Source organism: Scomber scombrus, chromosome 11 (genome assembly GCF_963691925.1).
Source record: "Scomber scombrus chromosome 11, fScoSco1.1, whole genome shotgun sequence".
In the NCBI taxonomy this organism is placed as follows: Eukaryota; Metazoa; Chordata; class Actinopteri; order Scombriformes; family Scombridae; genus Scomber; species Scomber scombrus.
In genome coordinates this window covers 25,384,281-25,407,608 of record NC_084980.1, presented here as the reverse complement: position 1 = coordinate 25,407,608, position 23,328 = coordinate 25,384,281, and the positions used below count along the sequence as shown (strand labels likewise).

The window sequence follows — 23,328 nt, the reverse complement described above, 5'->3', positions numbered from 1 at the left end:
TTTAAAAGCCTCCTCAGATTTAAATAGACAGGTACTTTATTGATCTTTCTCAGGAAATGACTTGGTTATGGCAGCTACATCCACAGTCAAGACAGCCAGACATAATATTATTAAAATACCCCCAAATTGTACTAAAAAAAAACAAATATATGTGGAATAAAATAGTCACTTCATCCTGGCCCTGGGTCTGTTTTTACTAAAAAAAAAACCTGGGGACACATGTCTTTTGCAGCATTTCAAGCACTTGACGTAGTAAAACATCACCTCAATTTATAGTTTTTCTCTCTATGGCCCTTTTTGGGCTCTGTAACAAATTTTGCGATTTGCACTGCATGACAAACAGTGTGTCTAAACTAGCTGTTCTTTCAGTCTCACCAGCAGTTAGAGAGCAGAGAGGCCGAATCTCCTTCCTGTCTCTGGTCCAGCTAACCTGGTTGCTATGGTTACAGATGATGAAGTCATTCAACAGGTAGACACGGAGAGAAGAACCAGAGGTTATGATCTCTGACTGCTCTCCTCCCTCCTGATTGCAGGTTTGGTTGTCACATCTAAAAGTGCTGCTGATGAGAGAGTCCTCTGTACTGCAGGTCACAGTGAGGTTACAGGACTCTCTGCTGTTAGACACAGAGTTCACTGACAGCTGAACTGCAGACACTGGATCTAGAGGACAAAAGGTAGGTGTGAAGGGTTATAAAACAGGGTAATACTGTGTATCAATGTTTGAAATCTAAAGAAACCTACCTTGAATTATGACCTTGTATTCAGCTACAGATTTGTTTTCGTCCCCAGTTATATTTGCAGTGTAATCTCCACTGTCGCTGTGTTTCACATTCTTCAAAAGCAAAGAGTGATTTTGTACAGATAACTCAAGCCTTCCTACATAACTGTCAAGTATTTTTGTTCGTTTATCAGGAAATAATCTCACAACATTGAGATCGACGTTGACTGTCCATATAAATACATCGTGTTGTCCGAGAACAACAGGTTTGTTAACATCCAGATGTAAATTCTTCCCTTTCTGCACAAACACAGTTGTCACAGCACTGGACCCTGTAAAAAGAACACACATTAAAATCACTTGTATGCTTTTTCAGTCACCACTGTTTTTAAAAGTGGTCATTAAAAAGTGAGAGTTGCTGTAGATGCCTTTACTCCCCAAACAGTAATGTTTATACATTTCTGCAGCATTATGCTTCCAAAGTAAATGATGATAAGTGGAAAAACTGCCAAATTGACTTATTTGTTACTATTGACATTGTGAATATAGTAAAGTTTTGGACAAGCTGAGTGTCCGACCATGATGTGGAGCTATAGCCTACCTCGAACCAATTTATAAGCCAGAGGACCAGTTTGGGAGTTGGATTTTTGTTTTTTTACAAGTGGTCATTAAAAAGTGAGAGTATTGCTGTCAATGCCTTTTCTCACCAAACACTGAGTAATGTTTATAAATTCATTTGAATGAATTAAGACAAATAAGCAGACAGTCTCATTTAGATTAATGGACAATAAAAGTAATGACAAATATTGGTGAATTCGTATCGGTTGTATGCATGCAATTAATTTTGTAGTATCATTAAAAGTATTAATGCAAACTAAATGTAAACAACACATACACGTTTAATTTCCTCATTTAGTTTTAACAGGTTTTTTCTGTGGAAATAAATTCTGCTTTATATTGCACTAGCTCTTTTCTCACTAAACACACACACACACGCTACAAGGAAGTTCAAGTTTGTACTTTGTCCTAAAGCCCTGTGATTAAGCCCCTTTTATGTGATATTCTTCAATAATCATAGTTTTTTGTGGTTCTCTCATTAATTTGTATAACCTTACTCTGCATTTTAAAGTGTGTCTCTATATCTTGCCTGCATTGATATCCTTTTTGTACTGAGTGAAAATTCAGCCAGGAAGACCATATTTTTGTATGCTCAGGTCATAGTTTTATTTCTCATTCTTTAGTCATTCAGCTCCTTCTAAACAGCTCATAATGATCTCTGTCAAAGCTCATCATTTCCTTGCTGTTATTTCTGGAGCATCAATTGACACGTCCGCTGTTAACATCACCTGGTCAAGTCTAACCAATAGCACAGTGACACACCTTCATTGTCAGCCTATCATATTGCAGTTGTCTTCTTAAATGTTTCTCCTTTTCTGCTCAGGTGATTTCTTCATGCTGTTTTGCGCGACCCACCATCTCCCCATCACCACGCAGTCTTTAGATTCATCAACACTTCAACCTCATCAGCAGAGTCAGATTGACATTGTTTGTCTCTGTGCTCTTTCTCCCTTCTCTCTCTGTCTCCCCTCAACACCAACCGGTCCAGGCAGATGGCCGCCCACCTAGAACCCAGTTCTGCCTGAGGTTTCTTCCAAAAAAGGGGAGTTTTTCCTTGCCACTGTCACCAAGTGCTTGCTCATGTGGGAATGTTGAGTCTTTTCCAATTTAATCAATGAATATAGTCTAGTCCTGCTCCATGTGAAAGTTGCCTCAAGATGACCTTTGGCACAAGATTGATTGATCAAGTCATCAAGTACAGAAAGGTATTGCTGCCACGCCACAAAAAGAAAACAATCCCACAAGTTAGAGAGATACAAATATCTAGGCATCTGGTTGGATCAAAACGTACATTTTAATTTCACATTGACACACTTACAGGTTAATTAAAACAAAAAGTAGGATACTTATAGCTACCGGGGAAAAAAAACTATTTCCCTTTGCCCTGCAGGAAACAGCTCATCCAAGCAGTATTTCTATCTGTTCTAGATTATGGTAACATTATCTATAGACATGCTTCTGTCTCTGGACTCAGTCTATCACTGTGCATTCAGATTCATTACTGGTGACATTACTCCACCCACCATTGCACTAAATATGAAAAAGTGGGATGGGCACCTTTACAGTATCTGTGAGATGAGACATGCACTGGTTCATTTTCATTTGCAAAGTCTTGAAAGGCACATCAGCACTTTATTAAATTGGTCTCATGGTAAATATTCTCCACGTTCAAGCTGGGGCGTAATTTCCCCTGTCCCAAGTGGAAAATCCCCCTCCTGTTTGTGTCCCTCCACTTTCAAAATATATTCATTATAATTTTGTAACTCTACAGTGTCATCTCCACGGAGGAGCACTCAGGCAGCCTGCTTCTGTGGACGCGTGCACCTGCGTCCAGAAACGTCGCGTGCGTACTTTAATAACAGCCCATTCTAATGCATCATTAGAAGCTGCTAACGTTCAGTATTCTATCACAGTTGCAGCAAAAATGAAACAGCGTCAGCAGATGAGTGGAAATCTAAGAGAACCTTAACTTACATTGCTGAGCTACCGATGCTCTGTTTTTTCCACTTGTTACTGTTATAACAGCGTGTTAGTCATTAGAGCCGTAGGCTACTGTTTTCTGAGACACACTTTCAACCAAACCACTACACCTAAATCTGGACTGGATTATCTCAGAGAGGCCAAAGCCTCTTTAAAACAGTTTCAGAATTGTGAAAGCGTTATTTTATTTGTGAAAATGCAATAAAGGCAGATTTCACAGTTAGTTTTTTCATATATTCCTGCATGGTCTAAAGTGGTTTACATATGACTAACACGCTATTATAACAGTAAGAAGTGGTAAACAAAAAAAACAAAAAACCCCCGAAGGATCAGTCGCTCAACAATAAGTAAACTCTTGCAGCTAGTCTAAGTCTAGACTCACACAGCAATAACTGAATATGATCATAACTTGATTGCTTTTATATCAGAGGAAAGATGAGGCAGAGCTGTCTCAAGAAAAAGGGTGACGAGAAGTGCCAGCAGACATACGCAGTTAGCTGCTTCTTTCCGCACTCACACTGGTCCTAGTGTGAGTGCGCCCTAAGGGGACGGAGCTGAACCCTCAGTGCAGCAGAGACAGAGAGACAGCGTGTTTTTTTTTACTTTCAATTTTCCACTGTAGCCTGTTACCCGTCATCACCACATAGCTACGTGGATTTGATTGGTCCGGGCATCCTGCAACTCATTCTTGCTCACTTTATTGTTTCTGGTGAAGTTGACTGTTCAAGTCAGGCCAGAACGACTATCAGCCCACCGGGAATTGTCCCGGTGCTCCCGATGTGCAGTCCGCCCGTGCCAGCAGCCAGCAGCGGACCGTTTCGTGACGCAGTAGTTTAGGGAGAAAGTAAGTATCATATACAGTCCACCTCTGCTTGAGACCAACTATGACTTTCGTTATATCACGTTATAACGTGATACGTTTCACGGTATAACATTTTGAGTTGTCTGTATGAGGAAGAAAGTCTCAGTTTTATCGATACCAATATAATCTTTCTCTAGTGAGATCATCTTCCAAAGTTTGGCTGTCATCAAACGTCGTCAAGCCAACATTATTGTAGACATAAGTAGTCTAGACATACCTTCACACATACGTGCACGTGACCTTGTGGTTAACTATAATCAGACGTTGTATGTCGTCATCAACCATGAGTGGAATCTTCCTCTGTCTCACTTTCAGCGTTATGATCGGAGCTGATGTTATAGTCAGACTCAGAGGTTGAGCTGCTGTCAGACTCTGCTCCACTAGACTATCATCCTCTGGTGCGGTGAAATAATCCTAAATGAGCTCTGTCATCATGTACCTCTAACGGGAATTAAATATAAAAAACGGAGCAATGTCTTCCTCACGTATATAGTTTGGCATCTTCTTCTGCTGTCAACCACAATCTGTCTCTTCTATCAATTAACTTTATTCAGCTATAAACGGGGGGGGGGGGGGGGGGGGCTTTACGAGCTTCAAAACTATTTATCATTTGGATTATTAACTAATATTGAAACTGAGACTTTGTTTATTCAGAAACAAACGAAAACCCCAAACAGGCAAAAATCTACTTTTTCATGAAAAAAATTCGTTTGTTTGTTGTACGGACCGGACAGACATCCAACTCATTATGATGGAGAGGGTCATATGTTAGCACTTAAAGAAAGCTGAATTGATACTTGATTCATATGATTATAATAATACAACATTAGTGATTCCAGTATTATTTTAGTTTTTCTTCTTTTTTAAATTTTAGTTTTACTATTTTAAGGCCAGTAAAATAAATTGATAATAAATAAGTATGTATGTATTTCCCCAAAATAATGATATTACTGGCAGTGTGGTGAAGGCTTTGCAACTCATAGCAAAACAAAAAGTGTTGCAAAACACAATTTATAGAAAACATAATTAAGATAAAATCCATTAAAATCTGAATGAGTCTAACAGTGAAGGTATTGAAATGAAATATACTAAATTTAAAAAAACAACATCACAAATGTTATGGTTAAAAGATATTCTGACACTGACAGCAGAAAATGACGAGCGCATACTTCAATCATAATACTCTCTTCATGTTACTTTAACACAAAAAACTAAATTATTAAAAATCTCAACATCTAAAAAAGTTCAAATTTTCACTAAACACATGGCTCAGTTTTATAGCATTTTATATCAATAATGTCTAATTCAAAAACAACTTTCAGCAGTGCCTCACTATAACAACCAGACATTGAAAACAAAGTCAAGCAACATAAAATACTTAAAGAAAAATGTCTTACCTTGTGTTTCCCATGAATACAGCACACAGACAGCCAAGAGAAGTGCGAGAGCCATTGTTTGTTTGATGTGACACACGAGAAAGTGAAAGGACTATTTATGCACTGCACTCAGCAGGAACTTGCTTTGCAAGATACTCCCCTTTTTTAGGTGTAACTTTAGGAATATTTGAGCTCCACAAGTGAAATCTCCAGCCAACACACTCATCATTCAAAAATCTAAAAGAATACTGAAAGAACTGAAATGAAATATGGCCTCTAATCTCAAAATTAACTTTATTAAATCATATTTTAGAGAGAAAGGTCTCATCTGAAAATATGTTTTCAACTGATCTCACTTTGGACTACGTTAACACCCCAGAGCTTAATGTTGATTAGATAAAAGTTAAACAATCATGTTCCAAACAATTTCCAACATATTAAAATAATAATCAGTGACTTTTTACATTTCATATTCCCACCTCTCAGCAATCACTACTGGTGTCATCTTACCACTCATTTCCCTCCATAGACCGTTTACTCTTCATGTCCTTGTCGTGTAGACTGAAAATTAAAAGGGGCTTCGATAAAATGTCCATAGTTAATTTGGCAATGTTAGTAACTCAAAAATCACATGAAAAAAACGGGTGATCAGATCTCTGCTCTCCAACTGCTGGTGAGACTAAAAGATAAAGTTCAATAAATACATTCACAAAGTGAATCAAACTTATTAAACTAATACAACAAATTCTCAATATAAACTTCTAAATGAAGTTTGTCCCAATGGACTACAAGGGAAAATAATCCTTCAGTGAATTCTGTTGCAACATACAAAACCTTTTCCTGTAAATATAGTGCTGTTATCTATATGAACTTTGCAAAGATGCATTTGATTCTCCAGCCTCAGCTATGAGAGCTAACATTGACTTCTGAAGCCAATGCTTTCATTTCCTCCCTTCCTGTGATTTCTCTCTTTCTGATCCCAAGTTTACAGTGCTATCCTTCTCTTTTAGCTTAACAGTCTGTACTTTGCTATCTCTTCATTCCCTTTACTCGGCCTCCAGCTTTTCTTTTTCCTGCCTGGCCTTTTCTTCCTCTCTCTATTGTCTAGCCCTGTCTGCAGGTTCCCCTCTCTCTCTCTCATGTCTAGCCATTTCTGCGGCAGGATCTCTCTCCTGTCTAGCCCTGTCTGCAGTTTCCCCTCTCTCTCTCTCATGTCGAGCCATTTCTGCGGCAGGACCTCTCTCCAGTCTAGCACGTTCTTCTGCGGCTCGATCTCTCTCCTGTCTAGGCCGTTCTGCAGCTTCCTGTCTCTCACTCTCTCTCCTGTCTGGTCCTTTCCGCAGCTTCCTCTTTCTCTCTCCTGTCTAGGCCTTTCTGTGGCTCTATGACCTCTCTGTCCCTCCAGCACTGCAGCAGCATGCAGGTGAAAATCTGTGTCAGCTGTGACTTGCTGTTAACTGGTTTGCTCATCTGTGTTGCTGTCTCGGAAAGGATTTGTTTTAGAGAACTTGTGATAGTTCGAGATCGTATGTTTATGTAACAAGGTGGAAGTCTGTTACTGTGCTTTATGTTTTTATTGCATGCTTTTATTTTTAAGTGACTTAGTGTAATGACTTCTTGCCTTAAGTGACTGCCTAATAGGCCTATGTCACGTCATAGTCGAAAGCCGGAAGAACCCGTCAGATATCGGTAGAGCGGTGTGTTCGCTCTTCCGGTTAATGCATTGCATTCACCCATAGACTGTATATAAAATGGACGTAACATCCGTGACGTCACCCATTGGTTTGTGGACTGCTGCTTGGAAGCGAACAGTTTCAGATCTGAACAGCGCCATCTTGAAAATTTCAGGTGCATGCTGGGTTAAAAAAAAACACGGATTCTACTTATATGGGCATCAGGAGGAGCAAGAGGCGCCGTCCTGAACCTGTGAACCAATCAACCTGTCAATCACAACGTAGCCATGCCCTAATGCATACCCTGCTTTATCGTCAAATATAAAATCAGGGAAGCCAACATTTCACAAATGAACATCATACTGCATTGAAGAAGGCTTTAAACTAGCGATTGAGACCATAAACACATTTTGAAAATGTTTACTGAGGTTATAAATCAAGTGAGAAGTTGGTGAATTCTCCATTGACTTGTATAGAGACGGAAGTCCTTTTGACACCAAAACGGTCGCCCCCTGGTGGCCTTTTCATAGAATGCAGTTTTAAGTTACTTCTGCGTTCGCATTATTTCAGAGGACCCTCACCTCCCCAAAGTCTCTAATATTTTGTTCCATATCTGCAATATGCAATTGCATGTTCCACTATTATTGTTCCACTGTTGTTATTGTTGTAAATCTTAATTCTCTCACAATTTACCTAGTGTAAAGTTTAAGATAAACCTAACCTAACCAACCTAACTTTAACTTCCCTTAATTGCCTACACATTAGAACGACACTTACAGTTTGTTCCCAATTATCACCAGTTTTATCACTTGCAGAGTTTAGAGGTCACCCCTGAATTGGCAAGTATAATTGAAGAGAACATAAGGGGGCAGTCAGAGAATCCTATGTGAAAGGAAGTCCGACAGACCCGTTTAACTTCCAGTAGATTTGGTGAAGTGTTTACTCTTAGAGGGGAGTCCTCTGCTCAGGCTCTCGCAGGGAGGATCATAAAGGGGGTACAGCAAACACCTGCCACGAAAAGGGGTATCGACCTCGAGCCAGAAGTGTTAAATCGGTACTGTGACATGTGCAACGTCAATGTATTTCCTTCTGGATTCGTTGTTCATCCTGACGCGTCTTACCTTGGTGCTAGCCCTGATGCCAGAGTATATGATCCCATGAAGCATGTTAAGTTTGTTGATGGTAAGGCCAAACTCAAAAAAACCCACAAGTATTTTTGTCAAGTGCAAGGCCAGTTGCACTTGGCTAAACTTGATCTGTTTTATTTCAACACATACATGGATACATACCTCCTGAATGTCAAGTAAATATAGTCAACAAGGGTGATGGTAGAATCTCTCTTTGTTTTTAATTTATGAATTGGAGAGGCCTATTAAAACCACACATACACAATTACACATGCACAGGCAGGCACACACACACACCATCTATTTTCCATGTATTTGTGAGAATATTCATGTCATTGTATTCATTTTCACAAAATCATATTACCTTAATTACATTGTACTATAAATGTCATCGCCTGTTGTAAAATGTGTGCTCAGATTTAAACAAAGAAATGTAAACAAAACTGAATAATTATTGAACATTCAATAAACATTTGAAAACAATCATGTTCTTATGCTTTATATTCAATGTTTCACACTGGGATATCACCCTTCACATCTATAGGGCATTCATAGTTGGACATTAAGCAACATGTTGCCCATAGCTGACAGAGCCTGTAAGGGTCAAAGGAACGGTCGTGTCCCAGATATGATATTCTTTAACCCTACTGATGGCCCTTCAGTGTCCTCTCTGCTGAATTATGAGGGTAGCTCCAACTTCAGACAACCATGCAAACATGACTCAAATAGGCGGAAGATTCCTTACTGCTGTGTAATTTTTCTGTCTGATATTGAACCAGTGAACAGCTTTGAGATAAAGGCAATTACATAAAGTAATGTCACGATCAGTTTATAACATGAAAGTCAAACATATTTACATTACAAATTCAGTTTTTAGTCATTGAAGAAACTTTTTGTGCAGATGTTTCAGTAACCAAAGTCTTGCAAGAGGGTCCAGCAAGTTGTCTAAGCAATGTTTGAAGACCACTCTGAGGCTGAGTGGGACTTCAAATCCATCATGACGTACCAGGATTTAGTCCTGTGAATGAACTGAATCATCATCATGATCAGTATTTTTCAGTTGGTGGTTTGACTTTGGAGCTTAGGTAACTAGAGCATAAACGGTCTCTGTCTCGTGGGTGTTTACAGTCTCAGTAGATTGCACATGTGCATTTTGAAATCCTACCAAAGCGTAGGGGGAGTTTGGAGAAAGACCTGAAGCATCTTCTGTGGCATTCTGATTAGAAGTTTGGTTGAGATTGAGATCCTAGAAAAACATCAAAGTGATAGAGAGGTCATTTAGATAGACTGCCAAGTCGTTATGATGAAGTCTTTGGTGTCAAATGTATTATGAAGGCTGCATTGTTTTCACATTTTACATTTTTTACCTTTTTTTTTTTTTTTTTTACATGTCACCTGTTTCTGAAAATCATTTCTTAAATGTTAAATTAAATTACACACAATGTGAAATTCGTCACTTACCCGAAGACTTTCATATATTGCATTTTCACTGTTCTTTCTTTTTTGTTGGTCTATCATAAAAATAAAAAAACATTGTTGATTTTCTTAATAATGATAAAAAATAAAGCTGATTGAGGTTAGCAAGATTAAATCACAAATTAAAGCAAGTTGTAAAATTCAAGACAGATTTTGGCAGAAAAAGGAAAAAAATACTTATTGAGCTCAAATGCAAAATATAATGTTCTTTATTCTGAAGTTCACTGTAGTGGGAGGTTTTTTTTGTTCACATTTGCTGCAGTTGACGTTGGTAATGTTATTTAATTTAACAACCAGGTCTATATTTCCAAAGCAAAATATATCTATTTTAATTTAAATTGGACATTAAACGTGCAATATATGACATTCAGCCCCACTAGATGTCACACCAAAACAAATGCGCATGTTGCTTACTCAATAAGTTGTGGGAAAAAAGAAAGCAGTCCCTGAACCAACAACAACAACAACAACAAACTCATCAAAGTTTGTTACAGTGCTGATCAAATATGGATCAAGATTCTGTTTCTACATCACATTTTTCAGAAACATATTTTAGTGTTGCTTCAATGAGATACTTTGTGACACTGCCACCATGTTGGAAATTATATCTTTACATAGCAAATAGTTGTTTGCTGACATCTAGTGGGGCTGAATGTTATATACTGAAACTTGAATCATTCTGATGCCAGGTTTGTGGGTGTGGTGGTATTCTCTGCTACAATGATGGAATTCATATACAAACATCTATGAAGATCTGAATTACATGATTACTCTCATGAGGAAATATACAATAGGACTTACTTGTGTGTCTTTTGTAAAGGAAGCAAATACAAAGAAGGAAAACTACAATCACGATCCCAATGCCAATTGCTATGCCCAGATAAGAACCTTCAAATAAACAAAAAAATGATCAGAAATGTTTACACATTTACTTGTTTTACTTTCCAAAAAATCTTAGATTCATAACTTTTAAGAACATTTTAGCTACAAATTACAAAGCCCCAAAGGTGACATGGGGAAATATATTTATTTTTATCAATGCCATGTTTTATTATATCAAACACTTGAAATGCTAGTGCATGTGAACAAGATACAATTCATTCCAACGTTTCGGTTGATTTGTGCATTCGAGATACGTGCAAATGTAGACAGCCAGACTTCTGGATGCTTAATGATTTCTTGGGATATTACTGGTGGGCACTGATGAGAATGAACTGAGCCTTGAGGGACTGGTCCAAATTGAGAGTCCACTAAAGTTATGTCTGTTAGGTTAGGTTTACCTTAAACTTTACACTAGGTAAATTGTGAGACAATTAAGATTTACAACAATAACAGCAGTGGAACAATAACAGACTGCTGTTTCCATGCGCCTCCTCCTGCTGATTTTAACAGAGATTAATTCAGTATTTAGTTGTTTAAGGAATGTATTCGTTACATTTAAAACAGTAGCCTGATGTTGTTCTTGTTATGCATTCCTCAGGCTATTACATGGTTAAATCAATAAACTTTGCCCCAACACGATTTTTAAAAGCCTCCTCAGATTTAAATAGACAGGTACTTTATTGATCTTTCTCAGGAAATGACTTGGTTATGGCAGCTACATCCACAGTCAAGACAGCCAGACATAATACTATTAAAATACCCCCAAATTGTAATAAAAAAAAACAAATTTATGTGTAATAAAATAGTCAGTTCATCCTGGCCCTGGGTCTGTTTTTACTCAAAAAAAACCTGGGGACACATGTCTTTTGCAGCATTTCAAGCACTTGACGTAGTAAAACATCACCTCAATTTATAGTTTTTCTCTCTATGGCCCTTTTTGGGCTCTGTAAAAAATTTTGCGATTTGCACTGCATGACAAACAGTGTGTCTAAACTAGCTGTTCTTTCAGTCTCACCAGCAGTTAGAGAGCAGAGAGGCCGAATCTCCTTCATGTCTCTGGTCCAGCTGACCTGGTTGCTATGGTTACAGATGATGAAGTCATTCAACAGGTAGACATGGAGAGAAGAACCAGAAGTTGTGATCTCTGACTGCTCTCCTCCCCCCTGATTGCAGGTTTGGTTGTCACATCTAAAAGTGCTGCTGATGAGAGAGTCCTCTGTACTGCAGGTCACAGTGAGGTTACAGGACTCTGTGCTGTTAGACACAGAGTTCACTGACAGCTGAACTGGAGACACTGGATCTAGAGGACAAAAGGTAGGTGTGAAAGGTTATAAAACTGTGTACTACTGTGTATCAATGTTTGAAATCTAAAGAAACCTACCTTGAATTGTGACCTTGTATTCAGTTAAAGGTTGGTCTTTTTCCCCGGTTATGAGTGCAGTGTAAACTCCACTGTCGCTGTGTTGCACATTCTTCAAAATCAAAGAGTGATTTTGTACAGAAAACTCAACCCTTCCTTCATATCTGCTGCTTATTATTTTTCTTTTATTAGGAAATAATCTCACTACATTGAGAGTATTATTGACTCTCCACCTAAATTCAGTGTCTTCCACTAGAACAACAGGTTTGTTAACATCCAGATGTAAATTCTTCCCTTTCTGCACAAACACAGTTGTCACAGCACTGGACCCTGTAAAAAGAACACACATTAAAATCACTTGTATGCTTTTTCAGTCACCACTGTTTTTACAAATGGTGATTAAAAGGTGAGAGTAATGCTGTCACTGCCTTTACTCCTTGAACACTTTTATGATTTAAGACAAATAATGGCAGATGGTCTCATTTAGATTAATGGACTGTAAACATTGGTGAATTTGTAGCAGTTTTATGAGTGTAACACAATTTTGCATTGACTTTTTATCACTAATTTCACATACTGTATTTGAATTTCAGAATATAAAAGGATGAACTTTTAATTCAAAGTATTAATACTAACTAAATTTAAACAACACATAGGGGAGAATGGGGGAAGTTGAGTCAGTGGGTAAAATTGCCTGTATCTAGCCAACTGTTTGTTCTGCAAGCGCCGTTCATTTCTCTTTGGCTGTGATGGAGAGAGGCTCATTGCAGTGTGATGTTGATGTGTCCTTGGGCAAGGTACTTAACCTCAAATTGCTCCCAAAGGCTGTGCCAGCTGTGTGATTGTTTGTTAATGCTATTCTCCTCCTGATGAGAAGGTTGGCACCCTGCTTGGTATCCCCTATTTTCAGTGTATGAATGGGTGAATGTGACATGTAGCCCCCCCCCCAGAAAATACAGATGCATGCTCTGCTACATTGTGACCATTATCACCATGGAGCCGTCAATTGTGTTGTAATTGTCACCTGGTAATGAAAATGTTTCCTGTTGGGATGTTTGCAATTTGTGAAATCTGTGTTGTAACACTGTACATTTATTCTCACAAGTGAATGTTTATCAGTAAAAAAAAAAAAGTTTTAGAAGTTCAACAAAAAGTGAGAAGACAGAAGCTGCAGTTCTTCTAACAGTGAAGTAGTTTTATGACAAGCTCCTCACTGTAGATTTAGATGTATAGACAGTCTGTGGCTGTTTGCCTTCCATAAAACTACCATCACAACTCTATGCCTTATCCTAACCCTTTTCCCTACACACACACACACACACACACACACACACACACACACACACACACACACACACACACACACACACACACACACACACACACACACACAGACACACACACATCCCCCTGACCTTCTTTTCAATGAATTCAGTGCTCTGCTCGGACCAGGATTTCGGACCCACAATAATTTTGGTACCCACGTTGTGAGTGTGCTGTCTGACTGCGGTTCCCATCAAGTGAAAAAACAACACACACACAAACACAAACACACACAATGTTGTTTTCGGCCAGAAAGCTTGTATGTCCATATTTTGTAATTTTTATTATTTTCAAATATCAATGCTATTGATCAGCCTTTACATCTCTCTGTGGGTTATAGACACATTTGACTAAAACAGGCCATTGAAAATAGCTTGTAACTAAATCTTGTTACTCCATGGATCCATTGGATTTTTTTTTTTATTTCCTGGAAAGTAAAGATTTTGGACATATAAAGTTTGCACCTGACAGCAACGACCTAATACAAGGAAAGGGAGTCCAAGTTTGTGCTTTGTCATAAAGTTTTGTGATGATATAAAGTATTTTTTATGTAATCTTTGTAACCATAATTAATTGTGTTCCTTTAATTCATTTGGGTAATCTCTCTCTTACTCTTATTCTCATTTTTTTTAACTACAGTTGTAAGCACAAGCACAAAGAATCTGGGAAGTCTCTTACTGTTTTTTTGTTTTAATAAATGTGATCAGGACTTCCAGTAAAGCAGAAGTGACTGTGATTTACCTGTTTCCACCAACACATCTCTGTTCCCTTTAACCTGAAACCTGGCAATCCAGTCTATCAGGTTCGGTCTGATTCTAGTATTATTTTAGTTTTAGTTTTAATCGTTGTTTTTTTTCTCTTTTTTTTCTTCTTATTTTTAGGCCAGCAAAGTAAAATAATACATAAGTAAAAATAATTACATTCCTGCCAGTGTGGCAAAGGTTGCATTCAGATTCTCAAGTTGCAAAACAATTTATAGAAAAGATAATTAAGATCAAAATAAAGAACAGTACAGACACCGAAAGGAACTATACTACATTTTAAAAGCTCCATAAATGTTACGTACTGTAATGGTTGAAAGATAAACTGAAAGTTTCTGAAACAGAAAATAATGAGTGCATACCTCAATCATAATACTCTTTGTTTGTTTCATTAATAACACAAAAAGGTTTTAGTATTTAAAAAAGTTCTGTTTGGATATATTAGGCAATGCAAATTTTAATTAAATATATTGTTGTAGTCTAATTTTTCCTGTGCTGAAAAATACATTATAATCTCATCTTCCCACTTCCTCACCTTCATTCATCAACTTCATTTTTTCCCATTTACATCAACTAGAAAGTTTGAATCAGGGATGTGAATGGTGTAAAAACAAAAAGGCTAAAAACGCTTTAAAAAGTTCAAACTTGTGTCAAAAATGTCTAATTCAACTTCCAGCAGTGACTCACTACAACAACCAGATTTTGAAAACAAATACAACCAATAACACAAAATATTTAAAGACAAATATTTTACCTTGTGTTGACCATGAAAACAGCACAGAAATGACAACGACAAGTACAGTGGGAGCCATCGTGCATCATGTGAAACATACGGAAGTTCAAATACTATTTGTGCACTGTTACTGTATGAGGAACCATGCTGAAAAATAATTCCTGTATTTGACCCTTTCATAAGAAAGAACGCTGAATTTACCTAAAATTCAGGATTGCATCAACTTCTTGGAATGATCAAGGGGCTATCTTCAGACATCATCTAATTATCACGTCTACCAAACCAAATGTGTAGGAATTTCTTCTTCAGAATCTAGGTGATTCACGCATTATGCAAAGTCACAATGTGACAAAAGTTGACTGGTCTCAAGAGAAACCATGCATGTATTACATCTATGGCAGGAACTCATCTAGGAAATTCCTGAAAAATGTTGCAGGAATCAATGATGAGTCAATGCATTTTTGCAAAGTCACATGATAGAGAGACATGACCAACAGATAATGAGGAAGTGAGCTTCAGCAAGGCCTATCTTTTTGTTTGTGTTGATGTGTCCAAACTCATAGTTAATGGCACTGGAAATTTAGAGACCCAAATTCCCTTAACTGCTGGACTATGATTACATTTATGTTCAAGGGGATCATGAAAATACCACACAGGTCACGTTTTTAAAATATGGGGGGAAAACCTAAATCACGTTTGAATTATTTTACATATTGCAAAAAAGCTCCGTCCTGTTTTAGTTATTTACTTTTTTTGTCAGTTCTGAGTCACTGTAGAAACTTTGGTTAGATGAAAAAGGACCCATTCCCTTTGTAGATATAAAGGATTCAGTCTCAGGTGAGGACAATATAATGATTCCTATCTTCATGGTATTATACACTAATGAAAACTAATTTATATTCCAAGCAATCTCACACAGTGGTCCTTTAACACTAGGACTACTGACATTCAAACTCCCCCTACAACTGCCGTAATAGTCTGATAGACCATCATACGCTTCTGTAGCAAATGATGGATTATAATAAGTTATAGATATTCAAAAATAATAGCTCTCGTAATCTAATCAGGGGCACCACCGGAAACTCCGGAAATATTTAATTGATTATTTGTTTGATTAGCCAATTAAATATTTATCATGTTATTGAATAAATCAATACATTTCTGAATCAGTCAGATATCTAAAGTTACGAATCCTTCGGCGTCAGGGACCGTATTGATATTCACTCCAAATCAATACACACACGATCGACTATGATTATAAGGGTTTTATTAACTAACAGTGATAAACATACAAGAAAAGCAAATTGTGAATAATGGACAAAACAGAGGTAATAAAACACATCAATATATGGTTCTAATGAATGAAATATGATGATGAATGGTGGCATCAAACGGTTTTAGGTCCTATGGTAATTATATTAAAAGGGGATTAAAGGTAAGGAATACTTTAAGCTTAACTCAGTTACGCTCACAGTTTAACACCAGCCCGATTAAAAATGAGAGATGGGTTATTCAGCCTACTTTTCAGAAGATTAACCGTCAACTGGAAGCGCATCGGGAAGAAAGCGAAGTCAGACAAGATGCTTCTCTCGGCAAACTCCGCTGGATTCTCGAACTGCGTCCAGCTGCGGGAACCGGTCTGATGGCTTGAACGCTGCTCATTCCGGTTGGTCTCTGAAGGCGTCCCGGTGGTGAGCACCTGGTATGGTCTCGGTGCTTTCGGTGGAGTTTGAAGAGTACTGATAATTTAATTCGTTGCTCAATACAGCTTCACAAGTCGGAGTTAACTTAAAGAAAGAAGTTTCAGGAGAAATTTAGAAGAAAGCGAGACTTGCGTCTCCAGCTGTTTTTATGCCATGGGGGTTTTATGCCACGTGGTCTGTGGTTCAGGGTTGGCCTCAGCCCCAAACCAATCACATTGCTCCTTCTACTAAATGAATTACATTTCAAGAGGGGAAATAGGATTAATCAATTATTTTAGTCGGTTTAACGCAATCCATTCAACATCATGGTTCACATTTGATTTATTTCAACCTGTATAGCATATCATTCATTTTAATACAGACACAAACACAGAATATCCGCTGACATACTTTGAGTTATATCAGTATTGTGGATCAGACAAAAACAAAACCATCAACAGTAAACAATGACCTAACTTGTTGAATGAATGTAAAAAGGCTGTTACGACAGTGGTAATATTTTAAGGTCAGTTCCTTGAGACTTTATCCTTATAACATCATGGTCAACCCGAGAATTGTTTTACACACATTTTTAATCAGAGAGTGAAAATGATTGAAATGTTTAATCTTCTGAGTTGGGTCTGCAGACGTTTACGATGTCGACTCAGTCCTTTGGTGAGAAAGTTTGTTCTACAAGGGCGTCTCTGCACAGATAAGAGATCTGTACTTCTGGAAAGCAGACCCCCTTGTCCGGCTACACTTCTATCAAAGAAAACATCTGTGGGTGGCACCAAATCATAAATAACAAAACAAAACACACCGCCTAACCAAACAGATCTACCCCTGACTCAATACAAACTGAAGCTGAAATAAATGACATAAAAACCTTCCTGGATGAACTAATCTTACCTGTTGAAATAAAACATACTCTGACTACAGAGTCAAATTACTGTTCTGAGCTGAAATATTGAATTTATGAAATTATCATTAAATTAAACATACTGCCCAGATACCAAAACCGCTAAATTATTACCTCATATGAATTAACCTTATTTTACACACACTGACAGGACATGAACACAAGTGGGGGCCCGGGATTCATGAGGAAGTGAAAACATGATTTATGCACTGTGCTCAGCAGGAACTGGTCTTCTCAGAAGTCTCTGAACCAGGGCTGGACTGGGACCAAAAAATGGCCCTGGCATTTTTGGCCATGGCGGCCCACAATGATTATTTAAACGATATGCGGATGCACACGACATACCAGAGGATATATGTGCACATTGTGTTAAAATAAAGCGCAGTAGCCTACATGGAAGAGTTGTTAAGAGTTTAACATGTTAATAAATGTAATGTTAATGATTTATCATCCATTTAGGCAAAGCAATGTTTCACTAATATTACATGATAATAATAACTGTAAGCTGTAACACCTGCAAACTATAACTCTATGGAAAGCTAAAATAACACTGTAAGTTGGACACAGAGTCTACTCATAGCATTGTTTGAAAACAAAGGCTATAAAGGCAATTCACACACACACACACACACACGCACACACACACACACACACACACACACACACACACACACACACACACACACACACACACACACACACACAAGGATGACCAACTCCAAACCAGCAAGGAGGAGGTTGTGCACAAAAAACTCCATACTATTATTATGCATGCAAGTCTGACTGAATAAAATGACTCCTGTAATCATTTCCTATGTTGAGCATTTGCAAGCTTTTAGCCCCAGATAATTAAATTACAATTTCCCGAGATGCTATTAAGTGAAGATACACACATCTCAAAACATTTTCATTGTTAATTCCACGGGCTATCATAATTTCTGTGTCATTCCAGTGTCTTTCTGAGTGCGTTTGTGTGTAGCCTACGTGTGTGTACCTGCCTGTATGCGCAAAGAAATTTGATAGGTTTGCTTGTTGTACTGCGTCAAGATTGACAACAATTTCGACCAATCATGACTGACTTCAGATTTCAAAAAGATGAGCACGTTCTGAGGCCGACCACTCATTGATTTGTTGTGGATAACATATTTTATGCTTCTTTGCTACTGATGCAGGTTGCAGAGAAACTCAAATGCATGTCAATCGAACACACACACACACACACACACACACACACACACACACACACACACACACACACACACACAACAGCCCTCCGCACTCCCTACATGAAACGTCCCTCTTCATTCTGCTAACATATAACATTTCTGCTCATATACTTCTTACCGGGCTGACAGTAGCTATTCTGACCTCTTCCTCAATCTGTCCCTGCAGGGTAACGTCTCTCTCCTCCTCCTCCAAATTCGCCTGAATAGTTACTTCTCCTTCCTTACTACACTGTTGCACAAGGCTGTGTGCCACTCCGACAGCCTGTGCATTTGTCGACGGCCCTGCCCCAACTACAGTCGAACTTGTGGTGAACATATCCGTGATCTTGGAACATTTTGCTGCGTCCACCTGTAGGCTTTTCAGCCGTTTGTCTCGCAGCTTCTTTTTGCCCCCCTTGCGCTTTTATGTTTTATTAGGCCCGCTATCCATTTCCACAGACTGACACTGACTTCTCTCTGCGGTCAGACTCAGCTCAAATGGCAAAATTTGATAACCTTGGGAGGGGAGGGGCGGGCCGAGGAGGGAGGGGAGGTCTGAGAGATTTCATTGGACACAAGCCCATTGTCCATCAAGAAAATCAACCAATGGGCCGCGTTTCGAGTCTCAAATACCGTCGCGGCTGATGATTTTTTTTATTTATTATTAAATTATGACAGCTCCGGCCCAAAAATGTTCGTCGGCCCGAATGCCCGGTGGGCCAAATGACACATGTGTCATTCCCTCTGTGTGTTGCCAGATTGTTGTAGTTCCTTTGTGTCTCACGTTACAGCTTTTTTCCCCTTCATGTTATTCAGTGTATTTTTCGTGAACCTTGCTCATTTTTTGGACCCTGCCTTTGATCTCTGGACTGATTTGTGAACTGATCTGTCTTGAGCCGTGCATTTGACTCCAAACCGTGTTCCAGTCATTACAATTTTCGTCATAACAAAATACAATCATCATCTCCTCATCTCCATTTTTACAACAAGTTTTACCAAAATAAGCATTGCCTTACATACAGTGCATTATAACATAATGTTGTTGTCTGGTTCTGTATGATTTAGTTTCAATTAACTTTCATTCTCCAGGTCTGAATCTTGACATGTGGATCATCTTCATTTCCTCGTTCCATTTAAAACTACTACTGATACTGAAATGAAACCTGACAGAATTCTGAGTCGAAACATACCAAGTAGGTGTTGGCCTCTTCTTTATTTTAACTTTGTGTTTCGGTGCAGGACCTTCCATTATGATGTCTGTCTTAATGAACCTGCCTCTCCTTAAAATAAGTTGATTTCACATCGGAAATTTAAAATATTTTCATTTGTTTAAAGTAGTTAGAAATTAATTCAGCCTCAGATATTTGATCAAGAAGTTTGTGCAGACTGAAACCAATTTGGTCTGTCTGGTCTAAAACTGCTTTGATCCTAAACTGTACACCATATTGAAATAAGATCGTATTTAAAAAATGAAAACAAGCCTTGTCTCAATGAACTTAAGATAGTTAAAGTCACCCCTTATGATTCCTGTTTTAATAGCATTAGAAGACAGGTTTCAGGAAGCCTTATGTTCTTGTACTGTCAATTAAATAAACCAAAACTAAACTACAACAGCTAAAAGCATACGTTTTTTTTAATATCAATATACAAGCACAAGCAGATTTTAATTGTGTCCTCCAGACCTTGCAATGATGCACTGATGCCTTTGCAGGTTCATTTTTCATTGTTGCATTGCTGGATTTCTGTTCGGACATTAACAAATGTTCACACCACCTGCAGGCTGAAATTTAAATAGGTGTTCCACGAGAAAGGAAGTGGTTATAGTGTGTGTGCACTGACCTACTTTAATATATGTGTTAAAGTGAATCAAACTAACTACATTCTTTATGAGCAAGATCTCAAACAGTAAAAATGAGCTTAGAGAGTAGGTTTGAATAGACAGGTTGACATGTTGACATTGTGTATGTTTGTGGTTTTGACAGGAAATATATACTTGTGTCACAAAAGCTCTTCACCAAGTCCTCCCCTCTGCACTTTGAAGTCAGGGCAGCCAGAGACCATGATGTTTACCTTTGTGATGCTGGGACTTCTGCTCTGCAAAGAATTAGCAGGTAGGACAAACATACTACATTTTAATTTTTATTGCAGATAAAGTAATAAAACCTGAGCTGACTTTATAATTTTGATTAATGCACTGAGGATTGTGGACGAAACTGAAGATTCGTAATTGTCCGTAATGAAAGTCCTGCTAGTTGCTAGTAGATATCCCTGCATTTAGTAGTTGGTAGGCAAAAAATGAATTGTGATCCTTTAGAAAGAGTACAGTTTCGCCCTTTTATCAAGATCAGAAATAATAGATATAATAATAATAATATTATGTAAGTTATATGTTGTGGGCATTTTGGACTGAGAAACTCTAGCCAGACTTTTACAGTCGCTTTTTAGACAGCAGGTTGCTGCATGATGATTGTGGTCAAAATGTAGCACATGAAAGAGGAAGCATCTGTATTTTGTGGGGTGGGGGGGTTGTGATGGGGGATTCTCTGAACACGATGCAGTGGGAAAGAAAACTATTAAATGCATAGACAGACAACATAAGGCTCAAATCATTTAAACAGATCAAGTAAAATAAGTTTTGCCAACATGCATTATACAGCACCCATATAACTATTATGAATGCATCCAGATTTATAATTATACTGAAAGTCCATTAATCTAAATGGCAATGTCTGCCATTATTTTACTTTTCTCTAATAATAAAAATGAATGTTCATTGAGTAAAGGTCGTGGCCGTACATTTCAGAATGACCACACACACACACACACACACACACACACACACACACACACACACACACACACACACACACACGCACACACACACGCACACACACACGCACACACACACATGCACAGTGGTGACTGAAAAAGTATACAAGTGATTTTAATGTGTGTTCTTTTTACAGGGTCCAGTGCTGTGACAACTGTGTTTGTGCAGAAAGGGAAGAATTTACATCTGGATGTTAACAAACCTGTTGTTATACCAGAATCTGATGAATTTAGGTGGAGAGTCAATGACATTTACAATGTAGTGAGATTACCTCCTGATAACAAAACAAAAATAGTTGACCCTTATAAAGGAAGAGTTGAGTTTTCTGTACAAAGTCACTCTTTGCTTTTGAAGAATGTGCAACACAGCGACAGTGGAGATTACACTGCAGTCATTAGTGGGGACAAAAACCAACCTCTAACTGAATACAAGGTCATAATTCAAGGTAGGTTTCTTTAGATTTCAAACATTGATACACAGTATTACCCTGTTTTATAACCCTTCACACCTACCTTTTGTCCTCTAGATCCAGTGTCTCCAGTTCAGCTGTCAGTGAACTCTGTGTCTAACAGCACAGAGTCCTGTAACCTCACTGTGACCTGCAGTACAGAGGACTCTCTCATCAACAGCACTTTTAGATGTGACAAACAAACCTGCAATCAGGAGGGAGGAGAGCAGTCAAAGAACACAATCTCTGGTTCTTCTCTCCGTGTCTACCTGTTCAATGACTTCATCATTTGTAACCATAGCAACCAGGTCAGCTGGACCAGAGACATGAAGGAGATTCGGCATCTCTGCACTGCTGGTGAGACTTAAAGATAATGTGCAATAAATATGTTCTGACTGTTGGGCCTCACGGATGAAATCAAAATGTAGTGATGAAAAAGAAAAGGCATGAATAAAATGTAATCAGCACAGTTAATTAAAGTCCGAAAAAGTTGTCAACATTAAAAAAACACACAAAAGGTTTTCTAAATGAAGTATTTCTGGTTATGTATTACATCCAGTATGTTGTATGTTGTGCTGTATTGTCAGTACTGTAATAAGATAAGTTATGTTGTGTTGCAGGTCCACAGAGTATCTCTCTGTGCCTGGTGAAGACAGTCGTGTTCTCTGTTGGTCTGATCATCATGGTGTCTGCCGTCATCAGTGTCCATCTGATGGAGAGGCTCAAGAAGTAAAAATGAAGAGACAACTCTACACCAACAAATCTGTTATTCACTTTCTTATCAAGTAGAACAGCAGACGCCAATGTGCATGAGTAGGAATGCAGTTTGGTTTATAGAGCTTTGCTTGCTTGTTGTGCTATATATCACAACCTCTTGACTTAGTCAGTCTCTCTTAATGAAGAGTGATGTTGCAACTTCATCACTCACATAGGTGCTGATTGAATCTTCTTTATTTCACCTACTTGTTTCTGTAAGTTTTTTGCCTTAAAAATAAATCAGTTTTACACCATCAATACAAATCAATGCAACCTCAGATATTTGTTCCTGAAGTTTGTTTGTGCAGCCTTATTAAAACCAGTTTGTCTCTTCTGTTTGTTCCATAATTTCTTGGAACCTAATTCTGCACATTAACATATAATGTTATTTAAAACAGCTGAAATCAAATCATGTCTTAATGCACAGAAGACACATGATGACTAATATTCTTGTTCTGTCAAATAAATAAAGCAAAACTAAATTAATGTTGATGCAGCACAAAGTAACAGCGGGTCTTTCATATGACACCTGTTCTCCATTCACTTCATTGGCTCCCGTCTCCACCAGGATTGAATACAAGATCTCCCTCCTGACTCAC

At 38.1% G+C, this 23,328-nt stretch overlaps 1 protein-coding gene across 1 annotated transcript; it reads left to right on the top strand.

Moving 5' to 3' along the window:
* Positions 1 to 19,868: 19,868 nt before the first annotated feature.
* Positions 19,869 to 22,770, top strand: LOC133990233 (SLAM family member 5-like). The gene is made up of 5 exons (XM_062428458.1): positions 19,869 to 19,888; positions 20,678 to 20,806; positions 21,662 to 21,970; positions 22,052 to 22,330; positions 22,594 to 22,770. The coding sequence occupies exons 2-5, from the start codon at positions 20,755 to 20,757 to the stop codon at positions 22,704 to 22,706; spliced, it is 753 nt and encodes a 250-aa protein (XP_062284442.1). The 5' UTR covers positions 19,869 to 19,888; positions 20,678 to 20,754; the 3' UTR covers positions 22,707 to 22,770.
* The last annotated feature ends 558 nt before the right edge of the window (positions 22,771 to 23,328 follow it).